The 17424-nt window shown below is 34.6% G+C and overlaps 3 protein-coding genes and 1 pseudogene across 3 annotated transcripts; 3 read left to right on the top strand and 1 right to left on the bottom strand.

The window, feature by feature from the left end:
- The first annotated feature begins 1824 nt into the window (after positions 1–1824).
- LOC145602860 (glutaredoxin-C1-like) lies at positions 1825–2300 on the top strand. The gene has a single exon (XM_081659012.1). It carries the CDS (start codon positions 1825–1827, stop codon positions 2287–2289), a length of 465 nt encoding a protein of 154 aa, XP_081515138.1. The 3' UTR covers positions 2290–2300.
- A 3859-nt stretch (positions 2301–6159) lies between these two features.
- LOC145602503 (uncharacterized) lies at positions 6160–7749 on the top strand. The gene is made up of 2 exons (XM_081658696.1): positions 6160–6521; positions 6876–7749. Exons 1-2 carry the CDS (start codon positions 6338–6340, stop codon positions 7553–7555), a joined length of 864 nt encoding a protein of 287 aa, XP_081514822.1. The 5' UTR covers positions 6160–6337; the 3' UTR covers positions 7556–7749.
- Positions 7750–9344: 1595 nt separating this feature from the next.
- LOC145601829 (ATP synthase delta chain, chloroplastic-like) lies at positions 9345–10846 on the bottom strand. The gene is made up of 2 exons (XM_081657905.1): positions 10409–10846; positions 9345–9925 (listed from the first exon to the last, which is right to left on the bottom strand). Exons 1-2 carry the CDS (start codon positions 10739–10741, stop codon positions 9485–9487), a joined length of 774 nt encoding a protein of 257 aa, XP_081514031.1. The 5' UTR covers positions 10742–10846; the 3' UTR covers positions 9345–9484.
- An 822-nt stretch (positions 10847–11668) lies between these two features.
- Positions 11669–13772, top strand: LOC145601677 (pentatricopeptide repeat-containing protein At4g18520, chloroplastic pseudogene; annotated as a pseudogene).
- Positions 13773–17424: the final 3652 nt, after the last annotated feature.

The raw sequence follows: 17424 nt of genomic DNA, 5'->3' as shown, positions 1-17424 counted from the left end.
ATTGCTTCTTAAGCTAAGGTTACATGAATGTGGTGTGCCCAATACCTTGTGAGTACGAATAGTGCTTAGGTGGTGACACTTTTATCATCAAATTAGTCGAATTGAATTAGACACTGTCACTTCTTATTTATGCGTGTTTTTAAAGATGAAAACCTTATTAATATAAATTTAAACAAATACTCCCTATCTAGCAAGAGTGGTAACACACGATACAATAATATTAACATTATATTGCTAATGAATAGATAAAATATACGACCTATTACATTTGAAACGTATAATCAAGTTATATGTACTATGTATGTACGTATTATACACCGTACCACCGTAGTATAATCATCTTTTACTAGAAGTTTGAAATATAATCCGTAGATGTGACTAAAGCTTAAAAGTCATAAGGATTCTAATTGGGTATAGAAGACAAAGGCTAAAGGCGTAAGCCGCCTTCTATATATGATAAAAACTGACATAACCTACTTTATGTTTAAAGCTATTATTGTCTTTTAAAGATTTAACTATATTTGTTTGATTAATAATTATGTTACGTTAATTTGGATAAAACCACTCTTTGTACTTACACATGTTTTCTCTCCCCTAAGACCTAGTGCAAAGATACCTATCACAAGTCACAACCAATTTAAGACACTGTATTTCTTTTTGGCATGCGTTGCGACAACTAACAGACAACCCCTTTAATTACCAACATGTCCTTCGTTATCTTCTTCTTGGCTTCAAGAACTACCCCATAATTAATATTACTCTTGCATCGTGCTCTTCTTGCAATAACACTTGCGTTATTGCCTTAATTTTGTTTGAAGTCGCAAAGACGACTAATTAAATCATAAGCAATGACATTCTCCACAATGAGCCAACAATATTTGTTGAAGAAATTGCTATAGTGTGAGCTACACAATGAGCCAATAATATTTGGTTGAAGAAATTGCTTGCATGAATGTGAATGAGAAAAATATCCAAATACTACTCCGTAGTATATAAAATTGATCATATGCGAAGTACATCTGAATAATGTTACCGGAGTAGTATTAACAAAAGAGTTTTGTCAATATATAACTCACATAATAACATGTTAAACAACCATTTTATTATTATACTTTCATTATTGCTTTATGTAGATGATTAACTAGCAGCTGGTTGAAATCTTGCTCAAAACTTGAAATTAAATCCCATCTACTACATATTGTTAAAAAGCTTTATTAAATATGGATTTTTTTTTTTATGACAACAATTAGAGCCTGTTTAAATTGACTGAACTGAACTGAATATCTTATGTGAGAAGAAAATTAAGAATTAAACTGAACTGAAAATATTCTGAAGAGAACAGACCCTTACTATGGAAAATTAAATAAGTGGACAGTCATTTCTTTGTGCTTTGTAAGGATTGTCGATTTGATCTACAAAATTGGATTGTTTATAAAATTTACTAATCAATACTTTACGTTATAAGTAAATGATAATAATATGATCATCATATGAAGTATGGACAATAAAATACACTATTACTCCACTATTATAATCAATTACATACGTCATCAATCTCATAGTCATCAGTCATAGTAACATACTCGCATCACATTTACCTTGTATATGTTCCCAACTTCCCACGCCTATATAAAGGGCATGCATACTCTCATTCCAAAACCACAACCTCATCACATACATTTCTTCTATCAATATACATTCTCTAGCTCATTCTCTCCTTTAAAACATTATCCTAAACTTCTTACATACTTCAAACAAAAATTCTAGTTACTCATTTCATTCCAAATTCCTCTACTTTTCACTACTACTTAAACCCTAAAAAAAATGCAATACCATTTACAAGAACCATCCTCCTCATCATCGTCGTCATCATCATCATGGGGATACTCATACTACATAGGAGTACCATCCATGAACATGAACATGAACATGAACATGAACATGATGAACATTCGAGCAGCGGCCGACCCGCTCGAGAAAGTGGCGAGGCTAGCATCCGAGAGTGCGGTGGTAATATTCAGTGTGAGCACCTGTTGTATGTGCCATGCGGTCAAGCGGCTGTTTTGTGGTATGGGTGTTAATCCAACGGTGTATGAACTCGACGAAGATCCAAGAGGAAGAGAAATTGAAAAGGCTTTGATTAGATTGCTTGGTACTAATTATTCACCACCTGTTCCTGTTGTTTTTATTGGTGGTAAACTTGTTGGTGCTATGGATAGAGTCATGGCTTCCCATATTAATGGCTCTCTTGTTCCTCTCCTTAAGGAAGCCGGTGCTCTTTGGCTTTGAACTATACTCTATCTATCGATGAATAATAATTAATTAAGCTAGGTACGGGTTGGTTTGTTATAAGCCAAACTCGAATAGTTCACGAGCAAGTTCTTTGTATTAGTTGAGAACTCGTAGTTTAAGGATAGACTAATTAAACTCGTTATCATCTCGGCCTATTCATAATTTTCAGTATGAATAATTGTAGTAATAATATGACTTAAATCTAATGACTTGACTAGCTAGTGGAGGGAATGAAGTTGCATTGCACACAATTTTGGAAGCATGACACGGGTGTGTCGTGTGTGTGTTAATATTATTATGATCATTATAATTGTAATTGAACTCAAGATGGTTTCTGTAATTCGTGGTAAAAGGTGAAATGAAATATTTGATGCAAATTTACATTGTCAAAATGAATATGCACTTCTCTCTCTCTCTCTCTCTCTCTCTCTCTCTCTCTCTCTTTTTTTTTTTTTTTTTTTTTTTTTTTTTTGTGGCAAGCTCTTTCTCTAGTTTGCAGCTTTCACAAGTCCTTTTTCCTTTTTATTGTATAATTAAAAAAAAATGATTAAATACTTGAAAAAAAAAAAAAAAAAGCAGCATGAACCATAGGTTTGTATTACCCTAGACCAACAAGGCCCATGGGTCATGTCAAGCCTGAACTTAGCCCATGGCCCAACTCTCTCATCATTTGTCACAGACTCACAGGCAAACATCTCAGCACAAAATAACAAGGAGTAGACAATTTATTACTCGTACAATATATTTTTAATTCATTAGGTAAAGATTATGACTCGTAAGAAGTGTAATAACTTGAAGTAATACGCAGGACACTCACTAGTTTTTAATCCAAGGCACCAAAACTCTATTCTTAGGATACACATAACACACTACACACTCACAAGTCACAATTAATAGGTGTGTTTGACTAGTTACTTCTTAGAACGAATTTAATGAGTGTACTTCCTGAACATGTCAATCCTATTCATTTACTACAACACATGAGTAAAAACGTGTAACAGATGATTTTGGATATGATGATGATGATTTAACCTATCCATTTATGTTCCGACTCCCAAATCTCTAATCGACGAAACCATTAAACATCATTTAGAATGAGTTGTGTTTCTAAAAAAAAAAAAGAATGAGTTGTGTTTCTAAAAAAATATAGAGGATAAAAGAACAAATGACTAACATTTAAATACATGTTTTAGAAAAAGATGTAACTGAAATTTAGGGTTTGACATAGGGGTGAGCATGGGGCGGGTACCCGTACCGTTAGTACTAACGGTTCGGGTACCCGATAACCAAAATCACTAAAAGTGATACCCATAACCGGAACCGATAAGTTCGGGTACCCGGACTTCGGGTACCCGGATTTTCGGATCGGTTATCGGGTACCCAATAAGATATCCAATAATGATAATTATACTTAATTACGTAGTTATTATGATATAATTTACAACTAATTAACAACAATACCATATGATCTTGACTAAATTATTAATAATATTACTAATCATTGATATAATAAAGTGATTATGAAGTAAAGTAAAAATTTAGATTTATATTAATAGATTTAAGTAGGGAAAAAAAGCAAAAAAAAATGCTTATCGGATCGGATCGGGTAACCGTTAATTTTAAAATGATACCCATAACCATACCCGATAACAAATTATCGGAACGGGTACCCGAACCGTTATGGTTATTGGATCGGGTACCCTAATTTTCGGAACGGTTACGGATCGGTTTTTCGGGTTTTCGGTTTTTCGGGTAGTTTTGCTCAGCCCTAGTTTGACATACTTCTTGAGTTTCCCTAACATCTCAACATGATGGGTTTTACACTTCCCAACACAGAACATAAAATATTGCTTATTACTCCCTTCGTCCCTATTTTATTGTCACTTATGCCATTTTAGGTGACCCAAAATGTTTGTCACATTTCATATTTTCATAATTATTAAAATATATGAAAAGACTTTTATACCCTCATTTATTTGTCTCTATTATATTCTCTTGCTATTTTACCCTAACATTTGCTATAAAAATTGTGCCAACTTTTGACTAATTTAATGTTTTAGACTCTTGAATCTCTCAATTTCTCTTTCCCATGTACTTTAATTACTTTTTTAATTGAAAATGTCTCTTTCCTATGTACTTTTATTATTATATTGGTTAGAAATATCACTTTCCCATATACTCTTATTACTTCACATTCTCTACCTTAATTCCCGTAATTTTCCTTCAAAAGTGACAAATAAAAGGGGACGGAGGGAGTTTATTATAAAGGGGATAGAGGGAGTATATAACACATTAATATACCCACAATCATTTGTTATAGTCTCAAGTACTTATCTTTGACCGCATATATTTCCAATATGATATACAGAGTAAGTAAATACATTAAAAAAGTACAGTAATATTTAAAAAATACATTTCAAGTTGAATCTAACAAGATCCCACATGATATACTTTCAATCTCTATAATGGAAAAATGAAATTTTTTATAGTAAAAATCTTAGAAAGTTGACCATAAAAGTCAAAGTGTAAAAAATAAAAAGTGACGGAGGGAATAGATCTTTAATGGAAGAGAACAAAGCTTACTCAACCCACCTCACCTCCTCTGGTTCCATGCCTCAATCTCCATCTCCTCCCCTACAATTCCTTTTTCCTATACTCCTAATGTTTCTATCCACTAAATAAAAATTAATGAAGTTTATAAAAAGTAATTTCTTTGAAAATGCTTTTCACAGAAAATAGAATTTGGTTTAAAATGTACTTATTCCTCAAACCAAACAAAATAAACCTAAGTCATGAGAACTGTAATGTACAAGTTTGAAATTTTCATGAAATTGACCAATTTTCAAGGTGAGATATCCTTCTAAAGCAAGAAAACGGGAACATGATGAACTAATCATCAATTGTCCTGAAATTCTCTTGATAGATTAGATACTAGAGAATGACAAAAAGGAGAAAAACATATACTGTACATCATTACATACTTGGCTGCCATGCTGCATGTCTAGCCTCTTCCAACAGATTCAATCTTGTGCAAATACCACAGTTCACGAATGCAGGCTAAGTTTCAACAAGTGCACTTGTTGATTAGAAACGCAACGTGAGACCGTCGTGCCCTTGTCCCTACCAACAGCATCGCCAAAAGTTATTTTCATCATCAATTTACGTCGGTAAGCTAGCCAACATACACAAACCAATAACAAGTTCCACTAGAGATGTGCATGCAATTCATGTAAGATTCACATACTATTCATAAATCTCAGCAATTCACAAGCACTTCTTCCTAATGATTAGCTAGCATTTTTTCCTAAAGCAAAGACCCATGTGCTGCTATGCTGGCTTAATTTGTCAACCTTGCTGACGACAAGTTCCATATAATGCAGGAACTCCGCATAGCAGTAGACAGTTTCGTAGCAATTACTTGCGTGTTTCTCCCTTACCAATATTTTTCAAACAACTGCCTTGTAGGAATTACGCCGTATGTAGACGAACATAATAACATTGCATTACCATTCCCACTAGTTTCTCAAGCAAACAAGTGCGTTGATGAACTACACTTAACATTTAACAGCAGTAGATTGATGAGCATATTCAGTGGCTCAAATTTAATAACCAAAGCATGATATACTTAGTGGTATTTATATAGAAAACAAAAGGACAAATCCAAAACAATCAATCTAACTACCAAACAAACGTTATAATTCCCTTCCAAACACCCGTGATTTCCTTTAACAAAATCTCTACAGAAATGATGAATTTCAAGCCATATAATCTTCCAAATCGCCTCTTCACATGACTTTGTTTGTAGTGTAAAAAATTGAACATAAAAAAAGAGCATCATCTATTGTGATAACAATCGACCCCACCAACATAAAATCACGGGCATATTACTGCAGAAAATATAAAGGATTATCTACAAGTTATAAAAAGTTATGCCTCTGATTCTTCAAATCATGGACTACTAAATGTTTCTGTAAATCTGTATTTCTAACTGCTGGGATGTTCTCTCATTAGAACCTTCTATACTACATTACTACCCCTTCCCCCCATGTCTCATCCCATGGATATAATGTCCAGCTCTCTATTCTTAGTGATTTTCTTCGGCCACACTCTCGTTCTTATGGCTCAATCCACAACGGCGCCCATCAGCTCTCGCATCACTGTGGTAGGTGCTGTTTACTGCGATACTTGCCTCAACGACGGTTTTTCAAAACACAGCTACTTCATCCCAGGTAATTACTTACAGCTAACATATATACTAAAGATTTCTTAAATAAAGCTGTGCTTGGTTTGGAGGAAAATGATTTTAAAAAGGAAATTTTTAGTTTCAGTGGAAAGTACATTTTACAGGTATAGCCTTCAAATTTCATTTCATATTGGTTCTTGCTACAACAATTTAAGAGTACACTTGTAAGAAGGAAGATTATTGTGGAGGAAATGTAGACATTCCTTTGAGATAAGGATTAGGAAACTTAGTTTTCCCAGGGGAAAAAAAAAAAATTCCTTCCACCAAACACAGGACAGCCAGTTAAATGACATTCTATTGCATAAATCAAAATTGTAATAGGTTCTTGTTAATATAATAGGTGCCGAAGTACACATACAATGCAAATTCAATGCAAAATCGCCAAAAACAGCGGAGATGATAAACTTCTCAGTTAACAGAACAACAGACATACATGGAGTATTCAAGCTGGAAATACCTTCTATTGATGGAATAGATTGCGTAGATGGTCCTCCGATCCAGTCATTCTGTCAGGCGAGTTTGCTGGGAAGCCCATCTTCAGCCTGCAATGTTCCAGCCCTGAAAGCTACAACAACTGAAGTTTCAGTCAAATCCAGAAAAGAGAATCTTTGTGTTTACAGCTTCACTTCTCTGAGTTTCAAACCAAGAAAAAAGAATGATAAATTGTGCAGGAAACCAGAAAAGGTAAAGGAATTAACAGATTCTGGAAGTTCCTCCAAGTCCTTGCTTCCACATGATTTCCCTTTGCCAAATCAAAAAGCTTCTAAATCACTACCTGCAAACTTGCAATCTTTTCCTTTCCTATTTTCGCCTCCCTCTTCACCTTTTCCATTCCCATTTTCAAGTCCACCATCTTTACCCTTTCCATTTCCATTTTCGAGTCCAGCTCCATCTTTACCCTTTCCATTCCCTCCAGTTCCTTCCCTCTTTCAACCGCCACCTCCACCACCTGTATTTGACATACGCGATCCTAGAACTTGGACACCGATAATTCCTCCACTCACTCCACCAAAACCTTAGAAAACGGAATCCATGAAGTAGGATTTTTGTTTTCCAGTTGTCAAAAAATTATTGCTTTATATTGTTCCTTGTTACACAGATTGTGACTCAAAATATGAGTCTATGATGTACAGCAGGAATTACATATAAATATTGTAATGTATTTGTGTCAAATTACTACAGTCAATATAGCTCATACATTCACTGATTCACAACCCTTTAGCAAAGTAATACCAGGGTAAAGGAAAGAAATTTATTATGGCACTGAACTAACATCATCACAAATTATCAGCATAAAGTATAATCTCTGCAGTACAAAAATGTAAACAGCACATTTCAATACCTAGCATTGAAATCAAACATAGAGATTCTAAAGACAAATGAGTAAAGGCTTATTTCCAGCAAACAAACAAACCAGCTTATTGTGAATATTAAAGAGTAGAAGACATACAGGCATCAAATCCCAATCACACAGAATTTCACAAGCACCAGAATTGCAGATTACAGGCGATTGAATCAAAATAGCAGGCTGTGAAGAAAGCAAAGAAGCACAAATTGGAGATCAAACAAAGCTGGGCCAACAATGAACACATTGTAGAATATTAGAAGATTTCTTGAACAGAACAGTTTCACAAGTAAACAAACCATAGAAACATTGTAATTTTGGATACACTATCAGAATTCCAGCCTATTAATTACACAGCTTATGCTTCACAAACATGCACAGTACTCTGCGGTGAATGTAAACAGCACATTTTGGTACCTAGCATTGAAATCAAATATAGAGATTTTAAATATATAGTAAAGGCTTATTTCCAGCAAGCAAACATAACAGCATACCGTGAATATAGAAGATAAACAGGCATCGGATCCTAATTACACAGCATTTTACAACCACCAGATTATAAGAGATTGAATCAGAATAGCAGCCATGAAGAATGTAAAGAAGCATGAAATGGAGATCAAACAAACTTAGGACCAGCAAAGAACACATTGTAGAATAATAGAAGATTTCTTGAACAGAACAGTTTCAAAAGTGAAGAAGCAGTCAAGCAATACTTGTAATTTCAGAAGCATTCTCAGAAACCCAGCGTTGCAGAGCTGATAGCCCATAAACATGCATTGTAGGCTTGTAGCAATTAGCAATTGCTGTACAGTGTTCTTGTACCCCGCTCCAAAAACTGGAACTCTGTTAATCAAGGTAACTATGCTTGCATACTAGACACTTGTCCACGCAACGAATTTTTGCTAGCTTATGTAAGTATTTTGCTAGCTTATGTTCTAAAGTTATTACAAAGTAAAATTGAGGTATTTAAAAGGCTATAAACTCAGTGACAACTCCTCAATAAGCAGACAGGTTTGCAAGCTTGAAACTAGGGTATTTGCACAAACGAAAACATGCCATTTAAAAAACAGGTAAGGAAGTCATGCAGCTAAATCTGACAGGCAAACAACCAACTTGTATCTCAGAAATGGTGCAAATGCATTCAATATTCATTGTCCAACAGCAGAATCATGAAGCACAACACGGGAACTCAGAAGTAATCATAGTTTCTAGTATTAATACAGACAGAAGTAAGAATACTGATGTTGCAAAGATTGATGCTCAAAGCCACATGCGTTCACCTTTCCCTGCACAGAGCTGAGATGTGTTTGCAGTTTAAATAAATATAGGCATTCAGAAAAATAGTTCCCAGAAATGGTCCAAAATCTGAAAGTATTTCCAATAGTCTGCCACAAAGAAAACATTTGCAATTATGTGACACCATGTTATATAATATGGAATCACTTATATATCAAGCAAAAATCATGGACAAAGGTACAATCTGCTTGTCATTAACATAATTATACAAATTGAGTTTATATAGTTTCAAAAATACAGAATTCCAAATTTAAATTCAGAACATTTATCTAGCAAAAATTTACTAGATGACCATATGATTACTACATTTATACAAGTGTAACATCATCCAAATCAAGTTGAGAAGCAATCTCCTCAAGCTGTTTCTTCACACTCATATCAACCAACTTGGAACCTTCATTACCATACCTGACAGTGAATCCAGCAACCAGTGAAGGATCAATCACTGTCTTAATCCTCACATTCTTTGCCCCTGTCGTCCGCTGAACACTCTTAGCAATCTGAGCCAAGTGATCATTCTCCAACTTGACCACCGAAGTCACCACTGCTACTTCAGTGTTGGTAATCTTATTATACACATCCTCAAATGCATTCAATATGTTTATAACCTGATCAATTCGCTCCGAATCAATCAAGATGTTAAGGAAGTTGGCGGTATGAGGCTGAAGTCCTGCGGTGCTAACAATCTCATCCAAGACACTACGCTTTCTGTCATTGCTAATCACTGGGCTTGCAAAGAAGTAATACACCTGTACAACATGAATTCAGCTGAATAAGGCGATCAATCCAACAATGTTACGAAGTATATAACTACTTACAGAAACCTAATTTCTGCTCCAATATGTCATCACATTATTCAAACATATCAAATTACAGGAACGTATAATAAAATTGATGCAATAAATTAACTGACGAATATTAAACACAATAATTTGAGTCAAACAAATCAACTTTTTTTTTTAGTATAATTGAAAATTTGACAGATACTATGAACTTATTCAATCATCGATAGCACATTATTCGAACACAATCAATCAGCAGCAAGTTGTGTATATATTTTAGGGCGTAAAAAAATTGACAGATCAAACCAAAATTACGTGAAACTTCTACAACAATTCAAACTAAAATTGAGTGTATGTCACAAATTCACATATATAAATCAACAAATTCGTCAAAAATTGAAATAATCCTAAAAATTGTTTATAATTCGTAAAATCGATGAAAAAATATACCTGTTCTTCGGCGAAAATCCTGGAGAGTTTTTCAACATCAGCGCTGGTCTCATCAAGAGTACCGGTGGAATCGGCGACATCGGCGAGAGCGGAGGCGTACCTGCTGGCGGTGGTGTCAGCCATGCGAGCACCTAGAGCTCCGCCGCCACGAGGCTTGGCGGTGAGTTTGGAGGCGGTTAAAATCTGGAGCCTGAGAGGGTTGAAGGTAGCGGTAGAAGAGGAGAAGGAGAGAGAAAATGGCGTCGGAGCTTTGGTAGTTGATGAATTTGATAATGCTGCAGCAGTTTTTGTTCTGGATTGCAAGGCCACTGGAGTTTGCAGAGATGCCGCCATTGTTGCAGGTTAGAGAGAGAAAGTGAGGTGAGATGAGGAGAGAGAAAGTGGAGAGAGTGGGATAAGCAGAGAATGGATGGAGGTTTTGAGTGATGGTTTTGGATGAAAGATGACCTCTTGTTTTTCTGAGGGGATCAAAAATAATAATAAAAATAAAAATTGATTTTTTTGGAGGATAAATTAGAGATGTGGTGATGTTAATTTGATTGGCGCGGAAATTAGATTTGTTCTTCTTGTGGGGTCAACATTTGCAAAATCGTTTGTTCAACATATAAAAATTAGTGTTTCTTTTTATCTTCTTCTTTGTTAGGGTAGGACTAAGCCACTTGGGTGTTTGTACATTTGGGTTTATGAAATTATAAAGAGGGAAGAGGGGAGTAATTCTTACTACTCCTTAGCTAACCCAAAACTACATCCGACTCAACCCAATTCAAAATCGATTCGAAAAATAACCGCTTTAGATTTCGACTCATGCGGACACAATAATTTAGCATGACTCAACTTTAAAATAACCCGACCCTAATCAACCTCACCAAACCCAATCCGAAGTTCCGAACACCTGAATTGACACCTCTACTAACACTCCGTGTTTTAGCGCTCATAAGAGGTTGCATTTATTAACCACACTACTACATTAAACGTAAATTAAACTTATCGCTTCACAATTCATATATGTTATGGACACAATAATTTAGCATGACTCAACTTTAAAAATAATCTCACCCGACTCAACCTCACCGAACCCAATCCAGACACCCGAATTGACACCTCTACTAATACTCCGTGTTTTATCGCTCATACAAGGTTGCATTTATTAACCACACTACTTCATCAACCATAAACTAAACTCATCGTTTCACAATTCATATATGCCAATTGCCAATTATACTACTCACGGTACTCAGTACTCACTAGCAGGAGGGAAGCATAACAGAATAACTACATTCTATTCTCAGACCAACAGAAAAACATACACTTTAATACAAAACTCATATTCGCGGGAACACCAACGTCCTGCAAATTCATTTCAATGCTTTCTCTTTCTTCAACATTCATTCTACCATTCCATAATTCTCTTCCCCAAAATCTTCTCCTTTCATCTATTGGGTTCTCACTGCAATCAAAATCTTCAAAACATGCCTACTTCTGCAAAACCCAAAACTTGATTCTTCAAAGAAATCCCCAGAATTTTCGTTCAAATTACAAATTATCTCCAAATTCGGCTGATTTATTGGACTTTAGCGATGCTCAAATCTCTCAAGAAAACCCACTTGTTGGAATTTCGGAATCGCGGGGTCAAGGGGTTAGTCTTGATCCATTTTGGATAGCTTCTCTGCTTCAATCATGCTCTAGATTAAAAGATGTAAAATTGATACATGCTTTGATTTTGAAGTGTTTGAATGATTCTGTTGTGTTTGTTAATAACAATTTGATTAGTGTGTACTTGAGTTTTGGAAAGTTAGAAGAGGCTCGCAAGGTGTTCGATGAAATGCCTGACAGAAGAAATGTTATTTCTTGGACCACAATTCTTAATGGGTATTTGAATTTTGGTTTGGAGGAAGAGGGTCTTAGTCTTTTTGGTGAATTTGTGAAGTCGGAGATTCAAGCGAATGGGACGACTTTTGTTTGTGTGTTGATTTTGTGTGGAAAGAGGTTGAATTATGAGTTAGGGAAACAGGTTCATGCTTGTATTATAAAAGGTAGATGGAGCAATTTGATAGTAGATAGTGCTGTTATGTACTTCTATGCACAATGTGGTGACTTTTCGAGTGCTTTTCGTGTCTTTGATGGGATGAAAGAGCGGGATGTGGTTACTTGGACGACAATGATCACTTCTTGCTCTCAACAAGGCTATGGTGAGAAGGCCTTCTCACTTTTCTCAGAAATGCTAATGGACGAATATTTACCCAATGCACACACTATATGTAGCGTTTTGAAGGCGTGTGGAGAAGAGAAGGCACTGAAATTCGGAAGACAGTTGCATGGCATAGCAGTTAAGCAATTGATAAACAATGATGTTTATATTGGCACTTCACTCTTGGATATGTATGCAAGATGTGGAGAAATTGAGGATTCTAGAAAAGTGTTTGATGGGATGAAAAGGCGAAATATGGTTACATGGACTTCAATCATTGCCGGGTATGCTAGGAATGGGCTTGGGTATGAGGCGTTGAAACTTTTTCGTGTGATGAAACGAAGAAAAGTAGCAGCAAATAATTTGACATTTGTAAGTATACTCCGAGCATGTGGTTCTATTGGTGCTTTGGTAACTGGGAAGGAAGTTCATGCGCAATTACTGAAGAATTCATCACAGAACAACATTTACATAGGGAGCACTCTTGTGTGGCTTTATTGCAAATGTGGTGAATATGGTCTTGCTTCAAGGGTTCTCCAACATATGCCCCTTCGAGATGTTGTCTCATGGACCGCTATGATCTCTGGTTGTACTCAACTAGGGTATGAGTTTGAGGCATTTGAATTTTTGAAGGAAATGCTCAGTGAAGGAGTAAAACCAAACCCGTTTACATATTCCTCTGTTCTGAAGGCTTGTGCTAGCCTAGAAGCAGTTAAGCATGGAAAACTAATACACTCGTCTTTGAATAAATCACCGACAATCTCAGACAATATATTCGTGGGGAGCTCCCTGATAAATATGTATGCCAAATGTGGATGTATTTCAGACGCGTTACAAGTCTTCAATAGTATGAAAGAAAAAAACTTGGTTTCTTGGAGATCTATGATAGTGGGATATGCAATGAATGGGTACTGCCGCGAAGCTCTGCAGCTCATGTACCAGATGCAAGAGGAAGGTCTTCAAGTGGATGATTACACTGTCACAACTGTTCTTAGTGCGTGTGGAGGTGTGGAATGGAATACAGAATCTCTTACTGATGAACTGCAACTGAGTTGATCCTGATTCTATTGACTAACTGTACATATGTTTGTGGATGAATTAGTTGTATCATGTAAATCCATAAACAAAGCAATTACGAACAGTTGAATCCAGAGGTATGTGTAACTTTAATTAGATCTAAACTAGTCTCAATTAGCTATATACATCTAAAAAAAAAAAGGTTCTTGTTCTTTCTTGATCATACAGGATTACAGGCTCAACACTCATTATTGCAAATTAGTAAAGATAACATTTGCCTTATTACTGAAGTCAAAAAGGAAAAAAGAACAAAAGATTTAACTCATCAAATGATTTAAATGCTACTGTAGTTTCAGTGTATACTCAATTACTAAATGAGGAGATAAAGTTTTAGTTTTCTAGTAAAATTGGAGAAACCAAACAGAAAAACCAGGAAAAATTGAAGCATGGAAAACACGTGACTCACAATCTTGGATTCTTGGCATTCACGGCCAGTACAAATTCTTAAAAGAACCTGGTTCACGCTAATTTATTGTGGACCACTAACATTAGAGAAACTATGGTTGTTTTATTAATAAAAAAAAAGGGTCACTATAATTATAAAAAAGGTCACTATGTTGAAATAAAAGTCATTTTTGTAATAAATAGGCCTAAGTGGTTAGTTTTTTTAATGAAACATTTTATATATCGGTCAATATGAATAATAAAGGCCACTATGTCAAAATTAGGGTAATAGCGTCGTATTTCAAGTTCACAATATTATTAAACGTTGTACTAGTTTTAATAAAAGTTACTATGTTAAAAATAAGGTTACTATATTAAAAATAAGAGTCACTATATTTAATATAATGTCAGTTACTTACGTGTGTATTGACCTCGGGTCCACAATAATATTATTGTGAACCAGGTCCATGCAAGTCTTTTTGTTGGAGATAAAGAATACTTAATGTTGTGTATTTATAGAATTATAGCTGTAGGATGTGTTAGTTATCCCTCCTAGATCAGGAAACCTATTTACATTTGGATCAACTTTTTAAAAAAATTATCCAAATCCAATTCCCGTTTTTTAATTCCTTGGTTGCCAAGCTCTATCAACTTATTGTTTTTTTTTTTTTTTTTTTCCTCAAATTCGATCCAGAAATAAAGAGAAAATCACTCCATATCCGTACTTATTGCATTGTGTATACTTTGTACTCCTTCCAACTTATAATAAGGGTTCTATTTTTCTCTTGGGCACATATGTCAGTGGCGGATCAGGGGTACATACCCCCATAAAAAAAATAAAAAAAAAAATGTTGGTCAAAAAGACCTCTTTTTTGTAACAGGCGGCTCTTAAGTCTTGTATCTGTTTTCTATAGTACATGAAAAAAGAGCACCTTCTTAAACAACTGTTCTCTGTTTGTGTTTTCACTTTACCAAATACATTACGAAGTACTTGTATCTGCTTTGTGATATATATATATTTTTTTAATCTTATTTCTTTTTCCTTTCCTTTCCTTATTTATTTATTTTTTTTATCCAAAAACTTACTAATAAATTAACAGAGTTTTTTCAGTGCGGCAGGGTTACTTGTATTTTGAGTTACTTGTTTTTGGAGTTACTTGTATTCTGGGGTTACTTGTATTTGTTACTTGTATTCTGGGGTTACTTGTATGGATTACTTGATGGGTTGAGTAACACCTACAAGTAACCCCAGACCAAAGCCTCGTACCAAACCAATAACACCATACAAGTAACCACTGACCAAAACCAGTAACACTCATACAAGTAACCCCATAATACAAGTAACACCTACAAGTAACCCCTGACCAAAACCAGTAACACTCACACAAGTAACCCCATAATACAAGTAACACCTACAAGTAACCAGTAACACCCATACAAGTAACCCTAAAATACAAGTAACCCTAAAATACAAGTAACACCTACAATAACACTATACAAGTAACCCCTGCCGCACCATGTGGCCAGCCGCATACAAAAATTTGTAATAAATTAATATTATGAAAAAACTTTTGTACTCACTTTATAATTTTATATCATACCTAATACTAGTAGTATTTTTTTCATGTCTTCTTCACTTACATAGTTTTTCTACTATAACACTACTATATCAAATTGTAATTAGTTTAAATATTAACTAAAAATATATTGTTAATATTCTATGATTGTCTAATGATTTCTCATTATATAAAAATAAGAGTTTGGAGTTTGCGCATTATAAACTCTAAACGTAGTATGTTCATCAATATATATACTTTTTTTTCCCTTCGAATAAAAGTTACATATTTTAGTTACTACCTCTGTTAATTTTTATGTGCAACTTTGGGGTATTATTTGTGAGATATTAAATATTCCAAAGTTGCACATAAAAATTAACAGAGATAGTACTATTGATGATTAATTAAAAGTATGCCTCAATTCGAGTACTCGCTCGTATATAAGATTATGACAATGAATTAAAGTAATTGTAATTATTAGTTACACACTTACACTTAAACTACTACGAGTATTTTTTTTTTATTTTAGTTTATTTATATAACCATTGACTTAGTAAAATAAAAATTCGTCTAAGAGTTTTATAAAAGTGTAATTGTATGACCTTTAATTGTACAGTATTTAGTTTTATTTGTTTGATGTAATTATGGACAGCACTTAAGGAGTTAAGGAGCAAGGGATCTATTTAATGTAATAATAAGGTGGAAATAAACAATAAATAATTGAAATTATAATTTGTCAAGTTTTGTATTTTTTATTAACCACCCGAATTCCGTACCCCCATTTTCATATTCTTGGACCCGCCACTGATTCTCAGATATTGATTAACTAACCCAAAACATTTAATTCTGATGATTAACCCACAAACTTCAACAAATTTAGAAATATAATGTTACAAATTTATAACCGATTAAAATTGGAAATTTAGAACATAATTCCTAACTTTATTTATTTATTTTTTTCATAGGGAAAGATCGATGAACTAGTTTTTTTTAAAATATCTGGTTCAAGAACCTTAAGCCTTTAGAATCCTTACACTAAAATACTTTGAATAATCTATATTAATTAATTTTGGCTTTGTATATACCGTGTGAATCCTTAATCCGCCTAAGTTTGATCCGCACTTGAGGTTGGCACAGCCCTGCCGGACAGTTTAGTTCTTGGCAGAAGGTAGCATTGATTGGGATGTCCTTATTAAGTTGAAAGACAGCGGTTCCAATGGGCTCTTTGAGCATAAACCACGCCATAGAATAGATTTCTACGGTGAACTTATTACACTCTGGGTCAGATAGTTCGTCGTTGGCAATAAAAAAGATTAACTTATAGTTTCCATTTGCATTCTTGTCAAGACGTTCAATGCAATTCCAAATCCAACCCCGCTCAATCCAGCCTGCAATGAAGGTTGCTTTCCCATGGCTCGGCTTCCCGGCTTGGGGTTCTGCGCTCAACTCCAACATCCACCATGTCCCTTCTCTCTCTGTCTTGCTGCTTGATGATCCCATCAATAAGCTTTCTTTGTAATGTTGTGTATTAATAGCAATATATATAACAATTTTTGATGTGGGATGCTATTTAATATTTACTTTGTAGTTAACCCTCCTACATTAGGAAACCTATTTACATTGGGATATTTATAAAAAGAAAATATGGATAACTTTTGTGAGTTGTGACACTATGAGTAAATTTTGATGATTTTGTTTTATTTTTTTTGCAAATTATCCGTATTGCATTGCATATACTTTGTGTATGATCATCAAAACAGTTAAATAATTGCAACTAAGTTGATAAGCAATTACGAAAGGTTGAATCCAAA

Source organism: Chenopodium album, chromosome 21 (assembly GCF_948465745.1).
Source record: "Chenopodium album chromosome 21, dcCheAlbu1.1, whole genome shotgun sequence".
NCBI classification, from domain to species: Eukaryota; Viridiplantae; Streptophyta; class Magnoliopsida; order Caryophyllales; family Amaranthaceae; genus Chenopodium; species Chenopodium album.
Note: the sequence above shows the minus strand (reverse complement) of the source record. Positions and strands in the feature narration are given on the sequence as shown.